The sequence below is a fragment of the Antedon mediterranea genome, chromosome 5 (assembly GCF_964355755.1).
Source record: "Antedon mediterranea chromosome 5, ecAntMedi1.1, whole genome shotgun sequence".
Classification (NCBI taxonomy): domain Eukaryota; kingdom Metazoa; phylum Echinodermata; class Crinoidea; order Comatulida; family Antedonidae; genus Antedon; species Antedon mediterranea.
In genome coordinates, this window is record NC_092674.1 from 8,646,497 (window position 1) to 8,674,144 (window position 27,648).

General features: G+C 41.4%; 1 protein-coding gene across 1 annotated transcript; it reads left to right on the forward strand.

The window, feature by feature from the left end:
• The first annotated feature begins 1,500 nt into the window (after positions 1-1,500).
• LOC140048690 (NHL repeat-containing protein 3-like) lies at positions 1,501-27,169 on the forward strand. The gene is made up of 5 exons (XM_072093458.1): positions 1,501-1,695; positions 24,426-24,588; positions 25,092-25,292; positions 25,605-25,812; positions 26,322-27,169. Exons 1-5 carry the CDS (start codon positions 1,501-1,503, stop codon positions 26,581-26,583), a joined length of 1,029 nt encoding a protein of 342 aa, XP_071949559.1. The 3' UTR covers positions 26,584-27,169.
• The last annotated feature ends 479 nt before the right edge of the window (positions 27,170-27,648 follow it).

A 27,648-nucleotide genomic window follows, 5' to 3' on the forward strand; every position in this document is an offset into this window, starting at 1 on the left:
ACAATTGGTTCATTCATAATGTTTGAAGATGCACAGACGAGACCGGCGGTGACTTTGATCTCGGATAAAGTTGGGTGATTACCATTCCAGGCAAAAGAAAAGCGACTTGAACATTTAGGATTTCAAATATAGAATAAATTTGGATAACGCATTATATATAGTGCCGGGCGCAATCTTTGATTACACATGTCTCTATTAATTTCACAAGTATCATTTTCCACTTGTATCCAGCCGAATAGTAGATTACATTCATCGGTTCTCTTTGTTACAGATTTACATTGGCCTAGCCGTTGATTAGCGTTTATAGAATGTGCCACATTTCATGCCTACGATAAAAATAATAGGACAAATATTTGTTTAGATATCATAAAAGTGACAATTTTTCATAAGATTGTTAAGTTCATTGACCACGGTTTTGCTTTTGTAAAGAGCGTGCATCAATTGACCTAAACTTGACATAGATATTTATTTGCTCCCTAGACTACTGTAAAAATATTGAAGGGAGTAAGTAACATACGTGTAACAGCGTTGACTTTATTTGGTGCGTGGTGGCGGTTGTGACTTTATTGCGTTTTGGCGAATCAGTGGTCTGTAATTCCCAGAAATTATGTTTAAGATTAAATTACTTTAAATGTGTAACAATTAAATTAATTACATAATTGATTATTAATCATTTGTGTGGTATTTCATAATCCGATTGTGTATAATTGTTATTGTCTAAAATTGTTATAGGAAACTTTAATTAATATGAGATAATTAAACAGCACTATTAGTTTTTATTAATTTAAAATCTAGGATTGACTTCCTGTATATCGACTTGCCAGAAAATATCGGTTGTAATTTGTACCGAATGAGTTGATATAAAACTTTAGCCTTTTATGATGTGTATCAATATTAAAGATTAAGCTAGAAACCACATATAGCAGGGAATCACTGTGAAACAGGGCATATGGCCTCTACATTCCCAGCTGGTTGAAGACTGGCATGTATTTTTGGATTCATTAATTCATTTATTCTTTACTTCGTATTCAAATAGGCCCTATACCGCATTACAGATACAAATTGCTCTTTATCTAGGTAATACATAATCACATAATAAAACAATAATATACAAAAGATAGGGTATTTTTTATTTGTGAATCCTCATTATACATATCTTCATATAATACATTTATATTCATAATATATATAATTTATTTCATAATGTATCAATTAATTTATTACATTCGAATCTTTCATGTCATTATATACCAGGTAGGCCTATACACATGCCTTATATATAGGCCTGCATAAACAGCAACTTTTAATCTATTTATAAAATATTTGGCCTAAGAAGAATTATATTTACCTTTAATAATAAATACAAAACATCAATTTAGTTTTCTACCCAAATATTATTATAATTATTGATATTAATATGTAATATCAAATTAAAATATTTCGGGAAATCCGCACTTAAACACGTACGTCACATGATTGTTATCACGTGATTAGATGAACATGGAGTCCTCCACTGTTACGATGTCGCTGTGTTTGTTGTTTACTTTTTGCTGTTTATTTCTAATTTCTTCGGCTGCACCACAAAAAGCTTTGTACAAATTAGATGATTCTTGGCCATTAAATACATCAGTATTTACTGGGCAGGTTTACAGTGTCGATATTGATGAGAAAGCTGGAGAAATATATGTTTCACAGGTGAGTTATTTGACTTTCCCAGACTAGGCTAGACTCTACTACTAGGCCTAGGCCTAGGCCTAGTAGGACGCTAGTTCCGTTTCGCACCTGTCATTTATTTCGACTCAAAATGGGTTAAGAAACTTTATCGTGAGTACCACACCTTAAAATTAGGCCTCAAAAATACTTTTAGGAAGGAGATCACACAAAAAGTGACAAATAAATGCTTTAAATTGATGAATTTACAGACGTGTTTCTCGCACATCGGTTCGTCAATTTCGCATACGCCATGTTCAATGTTGTTGTTTCTATGGAGCGCCAAAAGAGCCTCAATTTTAATATATTTTGCCAATGTCAATGCAACAAAAATGTTACTGTTGATACCCTACATGATTTTAAAATCGACAAATTCATCATCCATATACATGCATGTACTGTAGTTTTTATACCTCAAATGATCTAAATAATATTCCTCTTAGTCTCAGGCCTAGGCTAGGTACCCCTAGGGTTTTGTTGCATTGACATTGACAAAATATATTAAAATTGAACGTAATTTTCACCAATAAATGCATTAAATATACGCATTATATTGAGTTTTTAGCCCTCTATTATGATTGCTCTTTTGGCGCTCCATAGAAACAACAACATTGAACATGGCGTATGCAAAATTGACGAACCGATGTGCGAGAAACACGTCTGTAAATTCATCAATTTAAAGCATTTATTTGTCACTTTTTGTGTGATCTCCTTCGTAAAAGTATTTTTGAGGCCTAATTCTAAGGTGTGGTACTCACGATAAAGTTTCTTAACACATTTTGAGTCGAAATAAATGACAGGTGCGAAACGGAACTAGCGCCCCTAGTAGTAGAGAAAGAGTGAGTAGTCCTTCTAGGCCGAGTAAAAGAGTGGTGTTTATTATTACGTGGATGCCTTAAAACCTTCCTCTCCCCCGCTGGTGGACAGTTGCTTATATGGAAAGACTGCACATTGTCAGTAGACAGACATTGCAATTATTTTTCTGCACTACCTAATCATTAAAACTGTAATTGGGCGCTAGTGTGTAAGTGCCCGTCTTAATATTATATAACATCTCAAAAATAAATAAAATAATTGTTAGCCAGTCCCAGTTTGTATTTATAATTTGGTTAAATTCCTAGCCTTAGGTAGGGGTGTCACGAAAGCTCAGACCACGAAAGCTCAGACCCCCTAAGACCTAAGATCACGAAAGCTAAGACACAAAAGCGCCGTGAAGTTGGTTACTTATTCCTTATTCGACATTCGTCAATGGAAGTTGGTTCCTTATTCGACGTTCGACATTCGCTAGGCTAGGCCAAAATTTCGAAAATGATAATTTCCCAGCGGTAAATATGCCGTGCGCCACCAACCAATCTCCTGCTGTTACTTATTCCCTATTCGACATTCATTCTTGAAGTTGGTTCCTTATTCGACGATCGCTAGGCCGCGGCCGACCGGCTGGCCCAAATTCGTACCAAAGTAGACCTAGTGTAGATGTACCTATTTTATCACAGATTTACATTTTTTAGTTCCGATATTACGACCATACCAACGCCTCGGGCCGGGTTCACAATAGTATAGATTGACGTAGTATGGTCCTGGAATTCCAGAAATGTGCCACTTGCCCCGACCCAGATCGGGCAAGTACGGATTTTAAAGCAATTTAAAATGCGTATTTTTAGCATTAATTTAGTAAACACCACTTTTAAAGTGGCCATATGACCACACACCGACGCCTCGCGTCGGGTACACAATAGTATAGATTGACGTAGTATGGTCCTGGCATTCCAGAAATGTGCCACCTGCCCCGGCCCAGTGCGGGCAAGTACGTGTTTTAAAGCAATTTCAAATGCGTATTTTTAGCAAAAATTTACTAAGAATTAATAGCACCACTTTTAAAGTGGCCATATGACCACACCTCGACGCCTCAGGTCGGGTTCACAATAGTATAGATTGATGTAGAATGGTCCTGGCATTCCATAAATGTGCCACTTGCCCCGGCCCAGTGCGGGCAAGTAAGTGTTTAAAAGCAATTTCAAATGCGTATTTTTAGCATTAATTTACAAAGAATTAATAGCACCACATTTAAAGTGGCCATATGACCACACCCCGACGCCTCGGGCCGGGAACACAATAGTATAGATTGACGTAGTATGGTCCTGGCATTCCAGAAATATGCCACTTGCCCAGGCCCAGTGCGGGCAAGTACGGATTTAAAAGCAATTTAAAATGCGTATTTTTAGCATTAATTTAGTAAACACCACTTTTAAAGTGGCCATATGACCACACCCCGACGCCTCGGGCCGGGTATACAATAGTATAGATTGACGTAGTATGGTCCTGACTTTCCAGAAATGTGCCACTTGCCCCGGCCCAGTGCGGGCAAGTACGTGTTTAATAGCAATTTCAAATGCGTATTTTTAGCATTAATTTACCAAGAATTAATAGCACCACTTTTAAAGTGGCCATATGACCACACCCCAACGCCTCGGGCCGGGAACACAATAGTATAGATTGACGTAGAATGGTCCTGGCATTCCAGAAATGTGCCACTTGCCCCGGCCCAGTGCGGACAAGTACGGATTTTAAAGCAATTTAAAATGCGTATTTTTAGCATTAATTTAGTAAACACCACTTTTAAAGTGGCCATATGACCACACCCCGACGCCTCGGGCCGGGTACACAATAGTATAGATTGACTTAGTATGGTCCTGGCTTTCCAGAAATGTGCCACTTGCCCCGGCCCAGTGCGGGCAAGTACGTGTTTAAAAGCAATTTCAAATGCGTATTTTTAGCATTAATTTACTAAGAATTAATAGCACCACATTTAAAGTGGCCATATGACCACACCCCGACGCCTCGGGCCGGGAACACAATAGTATAGATTAACGTAGTATGGTCCTGGCATTCCAGAAATATGCCACTTGCCCCGGCCCAGTGCGGGCAAGTACGGATTTTAAAGCAATTTAAAATGCGTATTTTTAGCATTAATTTAGTAATCACCACTTTTAAAGTGGCCATATGACCACACCCCGACGCCTCGGGCCGGGTACACAATAGTATATATTGACGTAGTATGGTCCTGGCTTTCCAGAAATGTGCCACTTGCCCCGGCCCATGCGGGCAAGTACGGATTTTAAAGCAATTTGAAATGCGTGTTTTTAGTGTTATTTTACTAAGTATTAATAGCACCACTTTTAAAGTGGCAATATGACCACACCCCGACGCCTCGGACCGGATTCACAATAGTATGGATTGACGTAGAATGGTCCGGACATTCCAGAAATGTGCCACTTGCCTCGGCCTAGTGCGGGCAAGTACGTGTTTTAAAGCAATTTAAAATGCGTATTTGTAGTGTTATTTTACTAAGTATTAATAGCACCACTTTTAAAGTGGCCATATGACCACACCCCGACGCCTCGGGCCGGGTACACAATAATATAGGTTGACGTAGTATGGTCCTGGCATTCCAGAAATGTGCCACTTTCCCCGGCCCAGTGCGGGCAAGTACGGGTTTTAAAGCAATTTCAAATGCGTATTTTTAGCATTAATTTACTAAGAATTAATAGCACCACATTTAAAGTGGCCATATGACCACACCCCGACGCCTCGGGCCGGGAACACAATAGTATAGATTGACGTAGTATGGTCCTGGCATTCCAGAAATATGCCACTTGCCCAGGCCCCCAGTGCGGGCAAGTACGGATTTTAAAGCAATTTAAAATGCGTATTTTTAGCATTAATTTAGTAAACACCACTTTTAAAGTGGCCATATGACCACACCCCGACGCCTCGGGCCGGGTACACAATAGTATAGATTGACGTAGTATGGTCCTGACTTTCCAGAAATGTGCCACTTGCCCCGGCCCAGTGCGGGCAAGTACGTGTTTAAAAGCAATTTCAAATGCGTATTTTTAGCATTAATTTACTAAGAATTAATAGCACCACTTTTAAAGTGGCCATATGACCACACACCGACGCCTCGGGCCGGGAACAAAATAGTATAGATTGACGTAGAATGGTCCTGGCATTCCAGAAATGTGCCACTTGCCCCGGCCCAATGCGGGCAAGTACGGATTTTAAAGCAATTTAAAATGCGTATTTTTAGCATTAATTTAGTAAACACCACTTTTAAAGTGGCCATTATGACCACACACCGACGCCTCGGGTCGGGTTCACGATAGTATAGATTGACGTAGTATGGTCCTGGCATTGATCCAGAAATGTACCACTTGCCCCGGCCTGGTGCGGGCAAGTACGTGTTTTAAAGCAATTTAAAATGCGTATTTTTAGTGTTATTTTACTAAGTATTAATAGCACCACTTTTAAAGTGGCCATATGACCACACCCCGACGCCTCGGACCGGGTACATAATAGTATAGATTGACGTAGTATGGTCCTGGCTTTCCAGAAATGTGCCACTTGCCCCGGCCCAGTGCGGGCAAGTACGGGTTTTAAAGCAATTTAAAATGCGTATTTTTAGTGTTATTTTACTAAGTATTAATAGCACCACTTTTAAAGTGGCCATATGACCACACCCCGACGCCTCGGGCCGGGTACACAATAATATAGATTGACGTAGTATGGTCCTGGCATTCCAGAAATGTGCCACTTGCCCCGGCCCAGTGCGGGCAAGTACGGGTTTTAAAGCAATTTAAAATGCGTATTTTTAGTGTTATTTTACTAAGTATTAAAAGCACCACTTTTAAAGTGGCAATATGACCACACCCCGACGCCTCGGGCCGGGTACACAATAGTATAGATTGACGTACAGTAGTATGGTCCTGACTTTCCAGAAATGTGCCACTTGCCCCGGTCCAGTGCGGGCAAGTACGTGTTTAAAAGCAATTTCAAATGCGTATTTTTAGCATTAATTTACTAAGAATTAATAGCACAACTTTTAAAGTGGCCATATGACCACACCCCAACGCCTCGGGCCGGGAACACAATAGTATAGATTGACGTAGAATGGTCCTGGCATTCCAGAAATGTGCCACTTGCCCCGGCCCAGTGCGGGCAAGTACGGATTTTAAAGCAATTTAAAATGCGTATTTTTAGCATTAATTTAGTAAACACCACTTTTAAAGTGGCCATATGACCACACCCCGACGCCTCGGGCCGGGTACACAATAGTATAGATTGACTTAGTATGGTCCTGGCTTTCCAGAAATGTGCCACTTGCCCCGGCCCAGTGCGGGCAAGTACGTGTTTAAAAGCAATTTCAAATGCGTATTTTTAGCATTAATTTACTAAGAATTAATAGCACCACATTTAAAGTGGCCATATGACCACACCCCGACGCCTCGGGCCGGGTACACAATAGTATAGATTAACGTAGTATGGGCCTGGCTTTCCAGAAATGTGCCACTTGCCCCGGCCCAGTGCGGGCAAGTACGGATTTTAAAGCAATTTGAAATGCGTGTTTTTAGTGTTATTTTACTAAGTATTAATAGCACCACTTTTAAAGTGGTAATATGACCACACCCCGACGCCTCGGACCGGATTCACAATAGTATGGATTGACGTAGAATGGTCCGGACATTCCAGAAATGTGCCACTTGCCCCGGCCCAGTGCGGGCAAGTACGTGTTTTAAAGCAATTTAAAATGCGTATTTTTAGTGTTATTTTACTAAGTATTAATAGCACCACTTTTAAAGTGGCCATATGACCACACCCCGACGCATCGGGCCGGGTACACAATAATATAGGTTGACGTAGTATGGTCCTGGCATTCCAGAAATGTGCCACTTTCCCCGGCCCAGTGCGGGCAAGTACGGGTTTTAAAGCAATTTCAAATGCGTATTTTTAGCATTAATTTACTAAGAATTAATAGCACCACATTTAAAGTGGCCATATGACCACACCCCGACGCCTCGGGCCGGGAACACAATAGTATAGATTGACGTATTATGGTCCTGGCATTCCAGAAATATGCCACTTGCCCAAGCCCAGTGCGGGCAAGTACGGATTTTAAAGCAATTTAAAATGCGTATTTTTAGCATTAATTTAGTAAACACCACTTTTAAAGTGGCCATATGACCACACCCCGACGCCTCGGGCCGGGTACACAATAGTATAGATTGACGTAGTATGGTCCTGACTTTCCAGAAATGTGCCACTTGCCCCGGCCCAGTGCGGGCAAGTACGTGTTTAAAAGCAATTTCAAATGCGTATTTTTAGCATTAATTTACTAAGAATTAATAGCACCACTTTTAAAGTGGCCATATGACCACACCCCAACGCCTCGGGCCGGGAACAAAATAGTATAGATTGACGTAGAATGGTCCTGGCATTCCAGAAATGTGCCACTTGCCCCGGCCCAGTGCGGGCAAGTACGGATTTTAAAGCAATTTAAAATGCGTATTTTTAGCATTAATTTAGTAAACACCACTTTTAAAGTGGCCATTATGACCACACACCGACGCCTCGGGTCAGGTTCACGATAGTATAGATTGACGTAGTATGGTCCTGGCATTGATCCAGAAATGTACCACTTGCCCCGGCCTGGTGCGGGCAAGTACGTGTTTTAAAGCAATTTAAAATGCGTATTTTTAGTGTTATTTTACTAAGTATTAATAGCACCACTTTTAAAGTGGCCATATGACCACACCCCGACGCCTCGGACCGGGTAGATTATAGTATAGATTGACGTAGTATGGTCCTGGCTTTCCAGAAATGTGCCACTTGCCCCGGCCCAGTGCGGGCAAGTACGGGTTTTAAAGCAATTTAAAATGCGTATTTTTAGTGTTATTTTACTAAGTATTAATAGCACCACTTTTAAAGTGGCCATATGACCAAACCCCGACGCCTCGGGCCGGGTACACAATAATATAGATTGACGTAGTATGGTCCTGGCATTCCAGAAATGTGCCACTTGCCCCGGCCCAGTGCGGGCAAGTACGGGTTTTAAAGCAATTTAAAATGCGTATTTTTAGTGTTATTTTACTAAGTATTAAAAGCACCACTTTTAAAGTGGCAATATGACCACACCCCGACGCCTCGGGCCGGGTACACAATAGTATAGATTGACGTAGTATTGTCCTGGCTTTCCAGAAATGTGCCACTTGCCCCGGCCCAGTGCGGGCAAGTACGGATTTTAAAGCAATTTAAAATGCGTATTTTTAGCAATAATTTAGTAAACACCACTTTTAAAGTGGCCATATGACCACACCCCGACGCCTCGGGTCGGGTTCACAATAGTATAGATTGATGTAGAATGGTCCTGGCATTCCACAAATGTGCCACTTGCCCCGGCCCAGTGCGGGCAAGTACGTATTTAAAAGCAATTTCAAATGCGTATTTTTAGCATTAATTTACTAAGAATTAATAGCACCACATTTAAAGTGGCCATAATATGACCACACCCCGGCCCCTCGGGCCGGGTACACAATAGTATAGATTGACGTAGTACTGTCCTGGCATTCCAGAAATATGCCACTTGCCCCGGCCCAGTGCGGGCAAGTATGGATTTTAAAGCAATATAAAATGCGTATTTTTAGCATTTTTAGTAAACACAACTTTTAAAGTGGCCATATGACCACACCCCGACGCCTCGGACCGGGTACACAATAGTATAGATTGACGTAGTATGGTCCTGGCATTCCAGAAATGTGCCACTTGCCCCGGCCCAGTGTGGGCAAGTAGGGGTTTTAAAGCAATTTAAAATGCGTCTTTTTAGTGTTATTTTACTAAGTATTATAATAGCACCACTTTTAAAGTGGCCGTATGACCACACCCCAACGCCTCAGGTCGGGTACACAATAGTATAGATTGACGTAGTAGTGTCCTGGCTTTCCAGAAATGTGCCACTTGCCCCGGCCCAGTGCGGGCAAGTACGGATTTTAAAGCAATTTAAAATGCGTATTTTTAGCATTAATTTAGTAAACACCACTTTTAAAGTGGCCATATAACCACACCCCGACGCCCCGGATCGGGTTCACAATAGTATAGATTGATGTAGAATGGTCCTGGCATTCCATAAATGTGCCACTTGCCCCGGCCCAGTGTTGGCAAGTACGTGTTTTAAAGCAATTTAAAATGCGTATTTTTAGCATTAATTTACTAAGAATTAATGGCACCACATTTAAAGTGGCCATATGACCACACCCCGACGCCTCGGGCCGGGTACACAATAATATAGATTGGCGTAGTATGGTCCTGGCATTCCAGAAATGTTCCACTTGCCCCGGCCCAGTGCGGGCAAGTACGAATTTTATAGCAATTTAAAATGCGTATTTTTAGCATTAATTTAGTAAACACCACTTTTAAACTGTCCATTATGACCACACACCGACGCCTAGGGTCGGGTTCACGATAGTATAGATTGACGTAGTATGGTCCTGGCATTCCAGAAATGTACCACTTGCCCCGGCCTGGTGCGGGCGAGTACGTGTTTTAAAGCAATTTAAAATGCGTATTTTTAGTGTTTTTTACTAAGTATTAATAGCACCACTTTTAAAGTGGCAATATGACCACACCCCGACGCCTCGGGCCGGGTTCACAATAGTATAGATTGACGTAGTATGGTCCTGGCATTCCATAAATGTGCCACTTGCCCCGGCCCAGTGCGGGCAAGTACGTGTTTTAAAGCACTTTAAAGTGTTTCTGGAAAGTCAGGACCATACTACGTCAATCTATACTATTGTGTACCCGGCCCGAGGCGTCGGGGTGTGGTCATATGGCCACTTTAAAAGTGGCGTTTACTAAATTAATGCTAAAAATACGCATTTTAAATAGCTTTAAAACACGTACTTGCCCGCACTGGTCCGGGGCAAGTGGCACATTTCTGGAATTTCAGGACCATTCTACGTCAATCCATACTATTGTGAACCCGGCGCGAGGCGTCGGGGTGTGGTCATATTGCCACTTTAAAAGTAGTGCTGTTAATACTTAGTTAAAAAAACACTAAATATACGCATTTTAAATTGCTTTTAAACACGTACTTGCCCGCACTGGGCCGGGGCAAGTGGCACGTTTATGGAATGCCAGGACCATTCTACATCAACAATCTATACTATTGTGAACCCGACCCAAGGCGTCGGGGTGTGGTCATATGGCCACTTTAAAAGTGGTGTTTACTAAATTAATGCTAAAAATACGCATTTTAAATTGCTTTAAAATCCGTACTTGCCCGCACTGGGCCGGGGCAAGTGGCACATTTCTGGAAAGCCAGGACCATACTGCGTCAATCTATACTATTGTGTACCCGGCCCGAGGCGTCGGGGTGTGGTCATATGGCCACTTTAAAAGTGGTGCTATTAATACTTAGTAAAATAACACTAAAAATAAGCATTTTAAATTGCTTTAAAACACGTACTGGCCCGCACTGGGCCGGGGCAAGTGGCACATTTCTAGAAAGTCTGGACCTTTCTACGTCAATCCATACTATTGTGAACCCGGCCCGAGGCGTCGGGGTGTGGTCATATTGCCACTTTAAAAGTGGTGCTATTAATACTTAGTAAAATAACACTAAAAATACGCATTTTAAATTGCTTTAAAACACGTACTTGCCCGCACCAGGCCGGGGCAAGTGGTACATTTCTGGATCAATGCCAGGACCATACTACGTCAATCTATACTATCGTGAACCCGACCCGAGGCGTCGGTGTGTGGTCATAATGGCCACTTTAAAAGTGGTGTTTACTAAATTAATGCTAAAAATACGCATTTTAAATTGCTTTAAAATCCGTACTTGCTCGCACTGGGCCGGGGCAAGTGGCACATTTCTGGAAAGCCAGGACCATACTACGTCAATCTATACTATTGTGTACCCGGCCCGAGGCGTCGGGGTGTGGTCAGATCATATGGCCACTTTAAAAGTGGTGTTTACTAAATTAATGCTAAAAATACGCATTTTAAATTGCTTTAAAATCCGTACTTGCTCGCACTGGGCCGGGGCAAGTGGCATATTTCTGGAATGCCAGGACCATACTACGTCAATCTATACTATTGTGTTCCCGGCCCGAGGCGTCGGGGTGTGGTCATATGGCCACTTTAAATGTGGTGCTATTAATTCTTAGTAAATTAATGCTAAAAATACGCATTTGAAATTGCTTTTAAACACTTACTTGCCCGCACTGGGCCGGGGCAAGTGGCACATTTATGGAATGCCAGGACCATTCTACATCAATCTATACTATTGTGAACCCGACCCGAGGCGTCGGGGTGTGGTCATATGGCCACTTTAAAAGTGGTGCTATTAATTCTTAGTAAATTTTTGCTAAAAATACGCATTTGAAATTGCTTTAAAATAACGTACTTCCACGCACTGGGCCGGGGCAGGTGGCACATTTCTGGAATGTCAGGACCATACTACGTCAATCTATACTATTGTGTACCCGGCCCGATGCGTCGGGGTGTGGTCATATGGCCACTTTAAAAGTGGTGTTTACTAAATTAATGCCAAAAATACGCATTTTAAATTGCTTTAAAATCCGTACTCGCCCGCACTGGGCCGGGGCAAGTGGCACATTTCTGGAAAGCCAGGACCATACTACGTCAATCTATACTATTGTGTACCCGGCCCGAGGCGTCGGGGTGCGGTCATATTGCCACTTTAAAAGTGGTGCTATTAATACTTAGTAAAATAACACTAAAAATACGCATTTTAAATTGCTTTAAAACCCGTACTTGCCCGCACTGGGCCGGGCAAAGTGGCACATTTCTGGAATGCCAGGACCATACTACGTCAATCTATATTATTGTGTACCCGGCCCGAGGCGTCGGGGTGTGGTCATATTGCCACTTTAAAAGTGGTGCTATTAATACTTAGTAAAATAACATTAAAAATACGCATTTTAAATTGCTTTAAAACACGTACTTGCCCGCACTGGGCCGGGGCAAGTGGCACATTTCTGGAATGTCCGGACCAGTCTACGTCAATCCACACTATTGTGAATCCGGCCCGAGGCGTCGGGGTGTGGTCATATTGCCACTTTAAAAGTGGTGCTATTAATACTTAGTAAAATAACACTAAAAACACGCATTTTAAATTGCTTTAAAATCCGTACTTGCCCACACTGGGCCGGGGCAAGTGGCACATTTCTGGAAAGCCAGGACCATACTACGTCAATCTATACTATTGTGTACCCGGCCCGAGGCGTCGGGGTGTGGTCAGATCATATGGCCACTTTAAAAGTGGTGTTTACTAAATTAATGCTAAAAATACGCATTTTAAATTGCTTTAAAATCCGTACTTGCCCGCACTGGGCCGGGGCAAGTGGCATATTTCTGGAATGCCAGGACCATACTACGTTAATCTATACTATTGTGTTCCCGGCCCGAGGCGTCGGGGTGTGGTCATATGGCCACTTTAAATGTGGTGCTATTAATTCTTAGTAAATTAATGCTAAAAATACGCATTTGAAATTGCTTTTAAACACGTACTTGCCCGCACTGGGCCGGGGCAAGTGGCACATTTCTGGAAAGCCAGGACCATACTAAGTCAATCTATACTATTGTGTACCCGGCCCGACGCGTCGGGGTGTGGTCATATGGCCACTTTAAAAGTGGTGTTTACTAAATTAATGCTAAAAATACGCATTTTAAATTGCTTTAAAATCCGTACATGCCCGCACTGGGCCGGGGCAAGTGGCACATTTCTGGAATGCCAGGACCATTCTACGTCAATCTATACTATTGTGTTCCCGGCCCGAGGCGTTGGGGTGTGGTCATATGGCCACTTTAAAAGTGGTGCTATTAATTCTTAGTAAATTAATGCTAAAAATACGCATTTGAAATTGCTTTTAAACACGTACTTGCCCGCACTGGGCCGGGGCAAGTGGCACATTTCTGGAAAGTCAGGACCATACTACGTCAATCTATACTATTGTGTACCCGGCCCGAGGCGTCGGGGTGTGATCATATGGCCACTTTAAAAGTGGTGTTTACTAAATTAATGCCAAAAATACGCATTTTAAATTGCTTTAAAATCCGTACTCGCCCGCACTGGGCCGGGGCAAGTGGCACATTTCTGGAAAACAAGGACCATACTACGTCAATCTATACTATTGTGTACCCGGCCCGAGGCGTCGGGGTGCGGTCATATTGCCACTTTAAAAGTGGTGCTATTAATACTTAGTAAAATAACACTAAAAATACGCATTATAAATTGCTTTAAAACCCGTACTTGCCCGCACTGGGCCGGGGAAAGTGGCACATTTCTGGAATGCCAGGACCATACTACGTCAACCTATATTATTGTGTACCCGGCCCGAGGCGTCGGGGTGTGGTCATATGGCCACTTTAAAAGTGGTGCTATTAATACTTAGTAAAATAACACTAAAAATACGCATTTGAAATTGCTTTTAAACACGTACTTGCCCGCACTGGGCCGGGGCAAGTGGCACATTTCTGGAAAGTCAGGACCATACTACGTCAATCTATACTATTGTGAATCCGGCCCGAGGCGTCGGGGTGTGGTCATATTGCCACTTTAAAAGTGGTGCTATTAATACTTAGTAAAATAACACTAAAAACACGCATTTTAAATTGCTTTAAAACACGTACTTGCCCGCACTGGGCCGGGGCAAGTGGCACATTTCTGGAATGTCCGGACCATTCTACGTCAATCCATACTATTGTGAATCCGGTCCGAGGCGTCGGGGTGTGGTCATATTGCCACTTTAAAAGTGGTGCTATTAATACTTAGTAAAATAACATTAAAAATACGCATTTTAAATTGCTTTAAAATCCGTACTTGCCCGCACTGGGCCGGGGCAAGTGGCATATTTCTGGAATGCCAGGACCATACTACGTCAATCTATACTATTGTGTTCCCGGCCCGAGGCGTCGGGGTGTGGTCATATGGCCACTTTAAATGTGGTGCTATTAATTCTTAGTAAATTAATGTGTTTACTAAATTAATGCTAAAAATACGCATTTTAAATTGCTTTAAAATCCGTACTTGCCCGCACTGGGCCGGGGCAAGTGGCATGTTTCTGGAATGCCAGGACCATACTACGTTAATCTATACTATTGTGTTCCCGGCCCGAGGCGTCGGGGTGTGGTCATATGGCCACTTTAAATGTGGTGCTATTAATTCTTAGTAAATTAATGCTAAAAATACGCATTTGAAATTGCTTTTAAACACGTACTTGCCCGCACTGGGCCGCGGCAAGTGGCACATTTCTGGAAAGCCAGGACCATACTAAGTCAATCTATACTATTGTGTACCCGGCCCGACGCGTCGGGGTGTGGTCATATGGCCACTTTAAAAGTGGTGTTTACTAAATTAATGCTAAAAATACGCATTTTAAATTGCTTTAAAATCCGTACATGCCCGCACTGGGCCGGGGCAAGTGGCACATTTCTGGAATGCCAGGACCATTCTACGTCAATCTATACTATTGTGTTCCCGGCCCGAGGCGTTGGGGTGTGGTCATATGGCCACTTTAAAAGTGGTGCTATTAATTCTTAGTAAATTAATGCTAAAAATACGCATTTGAAATTGCTTTTAAACACGTACTTGCCCGCACTGGGCCGGGGCAAGTGGCACATTTCTGGAAAGTCAGGACCATACTACGTCAATCTATACTATTGTGTACCCGGCCCGAGGCGTCGGGGTGTGATCATATGGCCACTTTAAAAGTGGTGTTTACTAAATTAATGCCAAAAATACGCATTTTAAATTGCTTTAAAATCCGTACTCGCCCGCACTGGGCCGGGGCAAGTGGCACATTTCTGGAAAACAAGGACCATACTACGTCAATCTATACTATTGTGTACCCGGCCCGAGGCGTCGGGGTGCGGTCATATTGCCACTTTAAAAGTGGTGCTATTAATACTTAGTAAAATAACACTAAAAATACGCATTATAAATTGCTTTAAAACCCGTACTTGCCCGCACTGGGCCGGGGAAAGTGGCACATTTCTGGAATGCCAGGACCATACTACGTCAACCTATATTATTGTGTACCCGGCCCGAGGCGTCGGGGTGTGGTCATATGGCCACTTTAAAAGTGGTGCTATTAATACTTAGTAAAATAACACTAAAAATACGCATTTGAAATTGCTTTTAAACACTTACTTGCCCGCACTGGGCCGGGGCAAGTGGCACATTTCTGGAAAGTCAGGACCATACTACGTCAATCTATACTATTGTGAATCCGGCCCGAGGCGTCGGGGTGTGGTCATATTGCCACTTTAAAAGTGGTGCTATTAATACTTAGTAAAATAACACTAAAAACACGCATTTTAAATTGCTTTAAAACACGTACTTGCCCGCACTGGGCCGGGGCAAGTGGCACATTTCTGGAATGTCCGGACCATTCTACGTCAATCCATACTATTGTGAATCCGGTCCGAGGCGTCGGGGTGTGGTCATATTGCCACTTTAAAAGTGGTGCTATTAATACTTAGTAAAATAACATTAAAAATACGCATTTTAAATTGCTTTAAAATCCGTACTTGCCCGCACTGGGCCGGGGCAAGTGGCATATTTTTGGAATGCCAGGACCATACTACGTCAATCTATACTATTGTGTTCCCGGCCCGAGGCGTCGGGGTGTGGTCATATGGCCACTTTAAATGTGGTGCTATTAATTCTTAGTAAATTAATGTGTTTACTAAATTAATGCTAAAAATACGCATTTTAAATTGCTTTAAAATCCGTACTTGCCCGCACTGGGCCGGGGCAAGTGGCATATTTCTGAAATGCCAGGACCATACTACGTCAATCTATACTATTGTGTTCCCGGCCCGAGGCGTCGGGGTGTGGTCATATGGCCACTTTAAATGTGGTGCTATTAATTCTTAGTCAATTAATGCTAAAAATACGCATTTGAAATTGCTTTTAAACACGTACTTGTCCGCACTGAGCCGGGGCAAGTGGCACATTTCTGGAAAGCCAGGACCATACTACGTCAATCTATACTAATGTGTACCCGGCCCGAGGCGTCGGGGTGTGGTCATATGGCCACTTTAAAAGTGGTGTTTACTAAATTAATGCTAAAAATACGCATTTTAAATTGCTTTAAAATCCGTACTTGCTCGCACTGGGCCGGGGCAAGTGGCATATTTATGGAATGCCAGGACCATACTACGTCAATCTATACTATTGTGTTCCCGGCCCGAGGCGTCGGGGTGTGGTCATATGGCCACTTTAAATGTGGTGCTATTAATTCTTAGTAAATTAATGCTAAAAATACGCATTTGAAATTGCTTTTAAACACTTACTTGCCCGCACTGGGCCGGGGCAAGTGGCACATTTATGGAATGCCAGGACCATTCTACATCAATCTATACTATTGTGAACCCGACCCGAGGCGTCGGGGTGTGGTCATATGGCCACTTTAAAAGTGGTGCTATTAATTCTTAGTAAATTTTTGCTAAAAATACGCATTTGAAATTGCTTTAAAATCCGTACTTGCCCGCACTGGGCCGGGGCAAGTGGCATATTTCTGAAATGCCAGGACCATACTACGTCAATCTATACTATTGTGTTCCCGGCCCGAGGCGTCGGGGTGTGGTCATATGGCCACTTTAAATGTGGTGCTATTAATTCTTAGTAAATTAATGCTAAAAATACGCATTTGAAATTGCTTTTAAACACGTACTTGTCCGCACTGAGCCGGGGCAAGTGGCACATTTCTGGAAAGCCAGGACCATACTACGTCAATCTATACTAATGTGTACCCGGCCCGAGGCGTCGGGGTGTGGTCATATGGCCACTTTAAAAGTGGTGTTTACTAAATTAATGCTAAAAATACGCATTTTAAATTGCTTTAAAATCCGTACTTGCTCGCACTGGGCCGGGGCAAGTGGCATATTTATGGAATGCCAGGACCATACTACGTCAATCTATACTATTGTGTTCCCGGCCCGAGGCGTCGGGGTGTGGTCATATGGCCACTTTAAATGTGGTGCTATTAATTCTTAGTAAATTAATGCTAAAAATACGCATTTGAAATTGCTTTTAAACACTTACTTGCCCGCACTGGGCCGGGGCAAGTGGCACATTTATGGAATGCCAGGACCATTCTACATCAATCTATACTATTGTGAACCCGACCCGAGGCGTCGGGGTGTGGTCATATGGCCACTTTAAAAGTGGTGCTATTAATTCTTAGTAAATTTTTGCTAAAAATACGCATTTGAAATTGCTTTAAAATAACGTACTTCCACGCACTGGGCCGGAGCAGGTGGCACATTTCTGGAATGTCAGGACCATACTACGTCAATCTATACTATTGTGTACCCGGCCCGATGCGTCGGGGTGTGGTCATATGGCCACTTTAAAAGTGGTGTTTACTAAATTAATGCCAAAAATACGCATTTTAAATTGCTTTAAAATCCGTACTCGCCCGCACTGGGCCGGGGCAAGTGGCACATTTCTGGAAAGCCAGGACCATACTACGTCAATCTATACTATTGTGTACCCGGCCCGAGGCGTCGGGGTGCGGTCATATTGCCACTTTAAAAGTGGTGCTATTAATACTTAGTAAAATAACACTAAAAATACGCATTTTAAATTGCTTTAAAACCCGTACTTGCCCGCACTGGGCCGGGCAAAGTGGCACATTTCTGGAATGCCAGGACCATACTACGTCAATCTATATTATTGTGTACCCGGCCCGAGGCGTCGGGGTGTGGTCATATGGCCACTTTAAAAGTGGTGCTATTAATACTTAGTAAAATAACATTAAAAATACGCATTTTAAATTGCTTTAAAACACGTACTTGCCCGCACTGGGCCGGGGCAAGTGGCACATTTCTGGAATGTCCGGACCATTCTACGTCAATCCACACTATTGTGAATCCGGCCCGAGGCGTCGGGTGTGGTCATATTGCCACTTTAAAAGTGGTGCTATTAATACTTAGTAAAATAACACTAAAAACACGCATTTTAAATTGCTTTAAAATCCGTACTTGCCCGCACTGGGCCGGGGCAAGTGGCACATTTCTGGAAAGCCAGGACCATACTACGTCAATCTATACTATTGTGTACCCGGCCCGAGGCGTCGGGGTGTGGTCAGATCATATGGCCACTTTAAAAGTGGTGTTTACTAAATTAATGCTAAAAATACGCATTTTAAATTGCTTTAAAATCCGTACTTGCCCGCACTGGGCCGGGGCAAGTGGCATATTTCTGGAATGCCAGGACCATACTACGTTAATCTATACTATTGTGTTCCCGGCCCGAGGCGTCGGGGTGTGGTCATATGGCCACTTTAAATGTGGTGCTATTAATTCTTAGTAAATTAATGCTAAAAATACGCATTTGAAATTGCTTTTAAACACGTACTTGCCCGCACTGGGCCGGGGCAAGTGGCACATTTCTGGAAAGCCAGGACCATACTAAGTCAATCTATACTATTGTGTACCCGGCCCGACGCGTCGGGGTGTGGTCATATGGCCACTTTAAAAGTGGTGTTTACTAAATTAATGCTAAAAATACGCATTTTAAATTGCTTTAAAATCCGTACATGCCCGCACTGGGCCGGGGCAAGTGGCACATTTCTGGAATGCCAGGACCATTCTACGTCAATCTATACTATTGTGTTCCCGGCCCGAGGCGTTGGGGTGTGGTCATATGGCCACTTTAAAAGTGGTGCTATTAATTCTTAGTAAATTAATGCTAAAAATACGCATTTGAAATTGCTTTTAAACACGTACTTGCCCGCACTGGGCCGGGGCAAGTGGCACATTTCTGGAAAGTCAGGACCATACTACGTCAATCTATACTATTGTGTACCCGGCCCGAGGCGTCGGGGTGTGATCATATGGCCACTTTAAAAGTGGTGTTTACTAAATTAATGCCAAAAATACGCATTTTAAATTGCTTTAAAATCCGTACTCGCCTGCACTGGGCCGGGGCAAGTGGCACATTTCTGGAAAACAAGGACCATACTACGTCAATCTATACTATTGTGTACCCGGCCCGAGGCGTCGGGGTGCGGTCATATTGCCACTTTAAAAGTGGTGCTATTAATACTTAGTAAAATAACACTAAAAATACGCATTTTAAATTGCTTTAAAACCCGTACTTGCCCGCACTGGGCCGGGGAAAGTGGCACATTTCTGGAATGCCAGGACCATACTACGTCAACCTATATTATTGTGTACCCGGCCCGAGGCGTCGGGGTGTGGTCATATGGCCACTTTAAAAGTGGTGCTATTAATACTTAGTAAAATAACACTAAAAATACGCATTTGAAATTGCTTTTAAACACGTACTTGCCCGCACTGGGCCGGGGCAAGTGGCACATTTCTGGAAAGTCATGACCATACTACGTCAATCTATACTATTGTGAATCCGGCCCGAGGCGTCGGGGTGTGATCATATTGCCACTTTAAAAGTGGTGCTATTAATACTTAGTAAAATAACACTAAAAACACGCATTTTAAATTGCTTTAAAACACGTACTTGCCCGCACTGGGCCGGGGCAAGTGGCACATTTCTGGAATTTCCGGACCATTCTACGTCAATCCATACTATTGTGAATCCGGCCCGAGGCGTCGGGGTGTGGTCATATTGCCACTTTAAAAGTGGTGCTATTAATACTTAGTAAAATAACACTAAAAACACGCATTTCAAATTGCTTTAAAATCCGTACTTGCCCGCACTGGGCCGGGGCAAGTGGCACATTTCTGGAAAGCCAGGACCATACTACGTCAATCTATACTATTGTGTACCCGGCCCGAGGCGTCGGGGTGTGGTCATATGGCCACTTTAAAAGTGGTGTTTACTAAATTAATGCTAAAAATACGCATTTTAAATTGCTTTAAAATCCGTACTTGCCCGCACTGGGCCGGGGCAAGTGGCATATTTCTGGAATGCCAGGACCATACTACGTTAATCTATACTATTGTGTTCCCGGCCCGAGGCGTCGGGGTGTGGTCATATGGCAACTTTAAATGTGGTGCTATTAATTCTTAGTAAATTAATGCTAAAAATACGCATTTGAAATTGCTTTTAAACACGTACTTGCCCGCACTGGGCCGGGGCAAGTGGCACATTTCTGGAAAGCCAGGACCATACTAAGTCAATCTATACTATTGTGTACCCGGCCCGAGGCGTCGGGGTGTGGTCATATGGCCACTTTAAAAGTGGTGTTTACTAAATTAATGCTAAAAATACGCATTTTAAATTGCTTTAAAATCCGTACTTGCCCGCACTGGGCCTGGGCAAGTGGCACATTTCTGGAATGCCAGGACCATTCTACGTCAATCTATACTATTGTGTTCCCGGCCCGAGGCGTTGGGGTGTGGTTATATGGCCACTTTAAAAGTGGTGCTATTAATTCTTAGTAAATTAATGCTAAAAATACGCATTTGAAATTGCTTTTAAACACGTACTTTCCCGCACTGGGCCGGGGCAAGTGGCACATTTCTGGAAAGTCAGGACCATACTACGTCAATCTATACTATTGTGTACCCGGCCCGAGGCGTCGGGGTGTGGTCATATGGCCACTTTAAAAGTGGTGTTTACTAAATTAATGCTAAAAATACGCATTTTAAATTGCTTTAAAATCCGTACTTGCCGGCACTGGGCCGGGGCAAGTGGCATATTTCTGGAATGCCAGGACCATACTACGTCAATCTATACTATTGTGTTCCCGGCCCGAGGCGTCGGGGTGTGGTCATATGGCCACTTTAAATGTGGTGCTATTAATTCTTAGTAAATTAATGCTAAAAATACGCATTTGAAATTGCTTTAAAATACGTACTTGCCCGCACTGGGCCGGGGCAAGTGGCACATTTCTGGAATGCCAGGACCATTCTACGTCAATCTATACTATTGTGTTCCCGGCCCGAGGCGTTGGGGTGTGGTCATATGGCCACTTTAAAAGTGGTGCTATTAATTCTTAGTAAATTAATGCTAAAAATACGCATTTGAAATTGCTTTTAAACACGTACTTTCCCGCACTGGGCCGGGGCAAGTGGCACATTTCTGGAAAGTCAGGACCATACTACGTCAATCTATACTATTTTGTACCCGGCCCGAGGCGTCGTGGTGTGGTCATATGGCCACTTTAAAAGTGGTGTTTACTAAATTAATGTTAAAAATATGCATTTTAAATTGCTTTAAAATCCGTACTTGCCGGCACTGGGCCGGGGCAAGTGGCATATTTCTGGAATGCCAGGACCATAATACGTCAATCTATACTATTGTGTTCCCGGCCCGAGGCGTCGGGGTGTGGTCATATGGCCACTTTAAATGTGGTGCTATTAATTCTTAGTAAATTAATGCTAAAAATACGCATTTGAAATTGCTTTTAAACACTTACTTGCCCGCACTGGGCCGGGGCAAGTGGCACATTTATGGAATGCCAGGACCATTCTACATCAATCTATACTATTGTGAACCCGACCTGAGGCGTCGGGGTGTGGTTATATGGCCACTTTAAAAGTGGTGCTATTAATTCTTAGTAAATTTTTGCTAAAAATACGCATTTGAATATTGCTTTAAAACACGTACTTTTGCACGCACTGGGCCGAGGCAGGTGGCACATTTCTGGAATGCCAGGACCATACTACGTCAATCTATACTATTGAGTACCCGGCCCGATGCGTCGGGGTGTGGTCATATGGCCACTTTAAAAGTGGTGTTTACTAAATTAATGCCAAAAATACGCATTTTAAATTGCTTTAAAATCCGTACTTGCCCGCACTGGGCCGGGGCAAGTGGCACATTTCTGGAAAGCCAGGACCATACTACGTCAATCTATACTATTGTGTACCCGGCGGCCGGCCCGAGACGTCGGGGTGTGGTCATATTGCCACTTTAAAAGTGGTGCTATTAATACTTAGTAAAATAACACTAAAAATACGCATTTTAAATTGCTTTAAAACCCGTACTTGCCCGCACTGTGCCGGGGCAAGTGGCACATTTCTGGAATGCCAGGACCATACTACGTCAATCTATATTATTGTGTACCCGGCCCGAGGCGTCGTGGTGTGGTCATATGGCCACTTTAAAAGTGGTGCTATTAATTCTTAGTAAATTATTGCTAAAAATACGCATTTGAAATTGCTTTAAAACACGTACTTGCCCGCACTGGGCCGGGGCAGGTGGCACATTTCTGGAATGCCAGGACCATACTACGTCAATCTATACTATTGTGTACCCGACGCGAGGCGTCGGTGTGTGGTCATATGGCCACTTTAAAAGTGGTGTTTACTAAATTAATGCTAAAAATACGCATTTTAAATTGCTTTAAAATCCGTACTTGCCCGATCTGGGTCGGGGCAAGTGGCACATTTCTGGAATTCCAGGACCATACTACGTCAATCTATACTATTGTGAACCCGGCCCGAGGCGTTGGTATGGTCGTAATATCGGAACTAAAAAATGTAAATCTGTGATAAAATAGGTACATCTACACTAGGTCTACTTTGGTACGAATTTGGGCCAGCCGGTCGGCCGCGGCCTAGCGAACGTCGAATAAGGAACCAACTTCACGAATGAATGTCGAATAGGGAATAAGTAACAGCAGGAGATTGGTTGGTGGCGCACGGCATATTTACCGCTGGGAAATTATCATTTTCGAAATTTTGGCCTAGCCTAGCGAATGTCGAACGTCGAATAAGGAACCAACTTCCATTGACGAATGTCGAATAAGGAATAAGTAACCAACTTCACGGCGCTAGACCCAACACCTAAGATTACAAATACTAAGATATACTACAGCTTAAAAACAATACTTGTTTATCCATACATAATTTTAAACACAGTAGGTTTCATTTATTACCATAAATATAATTTAATACTACCGCAAAACATAGATAAACTCACATTATTTTCGCCCGTTGAGTAAATGTATATTTTTTCTTTACAACAAACAAACTTGACGGGTTGTTTGTTGGTATATATTTACTCCATTGTGTTGCTTCAGAGGATGTTTTTCTTCCTTTCTTGTATTTTGACTCCAAATTTGTTGACTAACTTTATCCTGAACACCACACTTTAAAATTAGGACTTATAAGTACTTTCAGAAGGAGAAACACATAATAACAAATAAATAAATCCTTTAAATTGATGATTTTACAGATGTGTTTCTTTGTATACTGTAATGACAATGTAACTCCTCGAGCTCGGCCCCCCCCATGCTCAATGTTTTTGTTTCTATGGAGCGCCAAAAGAGCAACAATAATAGTACAAGTATAAAAACAGAAAGAAAACGAAACAAAAAAACTTATCATGATTTTTAAATTAAAATTTATTTGCCAGTATTTATTTCTTCGTACTTGCATGATTATACTATTATCATTACAATTTTAATTTTACATTGTTCCATCCACACTGTAGATGGACTCCACAGAGTTTTCAGCCCTCTATATAATTTTTGCTCTTTTGACGTTCCATAGAAACAAAAACATTGAACATGGCCCATGGGGTAGGCCTACTGTCCTGTAGGCTAGTCATTTTGTGTGCGAGAAAAACGTCTGTAAAATCTTCAATTTAAAAATGTATTTGTTACTTTTTATGTGATTCTTTTTCATGAAAGTGCCAATTCTAAGGTGTGGTATTCAGAATAATTGTTGGGAGTTAAAATACAAGGCAGGTGCGAAAGATAAATATTTGTAATCTTAGGTGTTGGGTCTTAGCTTTCGTGATCTTAGGTCTTAGGGGGTCTGAGCTTTCGTGGTCTGAGCTTTCGTGACACCCCCTTAGGTAGAGTACAGTCCACCCTTTAATTTACTAAATTACTAAATCAAATAATATTACTGTTTTTGTTTTAATTCATCAATAGTAAAACCTTTTCATTTACTAAAAAAATTAAATTTTTCTGTAGAGGGGTGTTAAATTTCATCCTATTGTAGTATTCTCTGAAGATGGACATCTGAAACGAGTGCTGACCTTTGATACGTCAGTTGTGAGCATGATCCATGGTCTACGAGTCTTTCAAAACGTAACGTCAGGTCAAACCAGTGTGTGGGTGACAGATCTTGGAAATGGTAAACGTTTGCAGAAAGTGTTGATTAAACCCAAGGATAGTGTTGGACCAAGGCAATCCTAACAACAGGATGCTGAGCTCCGGAGATCAAAGAGTTTATCTGTGGCTGCGACACGATCTGTTCCACGCCCCTTAACAGACACAGCGCGCCATGAAGAAGCAGCCAGACATAAGATCAAAGGACTGTTAGGAGTTCCTATCTTGACAAGTCGAGCTCAGTGTCCTGTTGTTAGATTGCCTTGATTGACTGCTCTCTTAGGATGTACTGCTCTGTTTGGGGATGTATGCAAAACATTTTTAATTAAATTTTAGTATCAATGAACAGTGAAAAAAATGTTTTCCCTTTCATCTCTCATTGTCCCCCATTTACTGTACCACACACTGACAAATATGGCTTTTATTTCACCAGAAGTAAACAATTTTGTATATGTGTGTATAAAATACTTGTGCATTCACTGTTTTTTGTACTACTTTAAACTTTATTGCCTGTTTTCAATTCTACAGCTACATATGGACATACAGTGAAGGGGTTTTCCCCTGAAGGTAAACTTGAGACTATGATTGGAACAGCAGGGACGGCAGGAACAGGTCTAGCCCCAGTACAGTTTGATCATGTTGCTGATTTGGCCTTCAATGAGAAGGGGGAGATGTACATTGTAGATGGAGACGGTGGTAGTAATAATAGGCTAATTAAACTGTCTAAAGGTAATTACAAAAATTGAGTTCAACTTCCACTAATAAGATTATTACTGTATACAAATACCGATGATGAGTAGAACAGGCAGAATATAATTTCATGATTTGAAAGACTGATTGACTGTTCTATTCAAATAGACCAGTACATTTTTCAATGAATGAAAAATAATACAGGTTAGTTGTTTTTTGAATGCGCAAAGATAACAGAAAACAAAAATAAACAACGTAATAGCCGCTATGAATGTTTACCAATTCAAAACAATTGAGTTAACCACTCAGCAGTGTTCAGCCATATATTATTATATTATCATTATTTTCTAGATTTCAAACTGATGTGGCACGTTGGTGGACCAAACAGTACTAAAGATGGCTACTTTGATGTACCGCATAGTGTTGAGCTTGACGAGCACAATCGTGTCTGGGTCGCTGACCGCATGAACGGTAGACTTCAAGCTTTTGATGCGGACACTGGCAAATTCCTGGGAAAGTGGACAAGTTGTTTTTCAACTGGGCAACCATATTCTGTCAGGTTAGTGACACATTGGCACCGTGTATTCAGAGCATATAAAGCGAGCGGTTAAGACAATGGAACCGTAATTAAGTAGCCATAACATCGACAAGGGTTCAAGGCTCACTTACTCCGTGGCTCTGGTGGTAGAACAAGTCTTCTCGGATAAAGACTATAAACCATAGGTCCAGTGTACACATCTAGCTAATCTAGCTAATTTCCCTCTGGGAAACCAGTCTTTGACTAAAATGGTTACCTGGTATAGGTATAAATAAATAACACATTCAAAAAAATTGTAATCAATATTAATAATTGAATGGTTTATATAGTTTTTACATGATTTTTTTACTAATACTATCGATGAAAAAAATGTTTGCATGTATGTATAGTTATAAAACAAATAAAGTTGATTTGATATAAAACCAAATCAACAGTCAAGTTATAAGTGAATATGCTTTGTACATGGATTTATTTTTAATATATTACTTGTAGATAGCTTGTAAAATTTATATAAACCATTTCTTTTTCAGAATCAGTAAAGATAAGACGCATTTTATCGTTGCACTACTGAATGAAAGCAAAATACTTTTGGTTGCTACCCCACCGAATGCTGGTGCAATCGGAGAATGTGTTGTATTAGATACAATTACACTACCTCAAAACACAGCACCACATCTCGTCGGAGTAAACAACAAATCTGGAGTGTTTTACGTGGCGGAGTTAAAAACTCACACATGTCAAAAGTTTGTACCTATTGAACGAAAGAAAAACAAAATATATAATGATTTGTAACATTTTTTTACTTATTGAATAGAGCTTCAGCTGAATAAGTGTCACGAACAAATAAGTACTGATCCCAACGTTTGTATTCAAATAAGCACTGCTAATAAAGATATATTTGTTTTTGTTTTCTTTAGCCATGCTTGAAATACTGTACATGCATTACATGTAAAATACTGTACATGCATTACATGTAAAATACTGTACATGCATTACATGTAAAATACTGTACATGCATTACATGTAAAATACTGTACATGCATTACATGTAAAATACTGTACATGCATAACATGTAAAATACTGTACATGCATTACATGTAAAATACTGTACATGCATTACATGTAAAATTCTGTACACATCACATGTAAAATTCTGTACATATATGCATTACTTTAAAATAAATAAGTACTGATCCCAACGTTTGTATTCAAATAAGCACTGCTAATAAAGATATATTTGTTTTTGTTTTCTTTAGCCATGCTTGAAATACTGTACATGCATTACATGTAAAATGCTGTACATGCATTACATGTAAAATACTGTACATGCATTACATGTAAAATACTGTACATGCATTACATGTAAAATACTGTACATGCATTACATGTAAAATACTGTACATGCATTACATGTAAAATACTGTACATGCATTACATGTAAAATACTGTACATGCATTACATGTAAAATACTGTACATGCATTACATGTAAAATTCTGTACACATCACATGTAAAATTCTGTACATATATGCATTACTTTAAAAATACTGTACATGCATTACATGTAAAATTCTGTACACATCACATGTAATGAATTCTGTACATATATGCATTACTTTAAAAATACTGTACATGCATTACATGTAAAATACTGTACACATATCACATGTACATATATTACTTTAAAAATACTGTACATGCATTACATGTAAAATACTGTACACATATCACATGTACATATATTACATGTAAAATACTGTACATGCAAAATACTGTACACATATCACATGTACATATATTACATGTAAAATACTGTACATGCATTATATGTAAAATACTGTACACATATCACATGT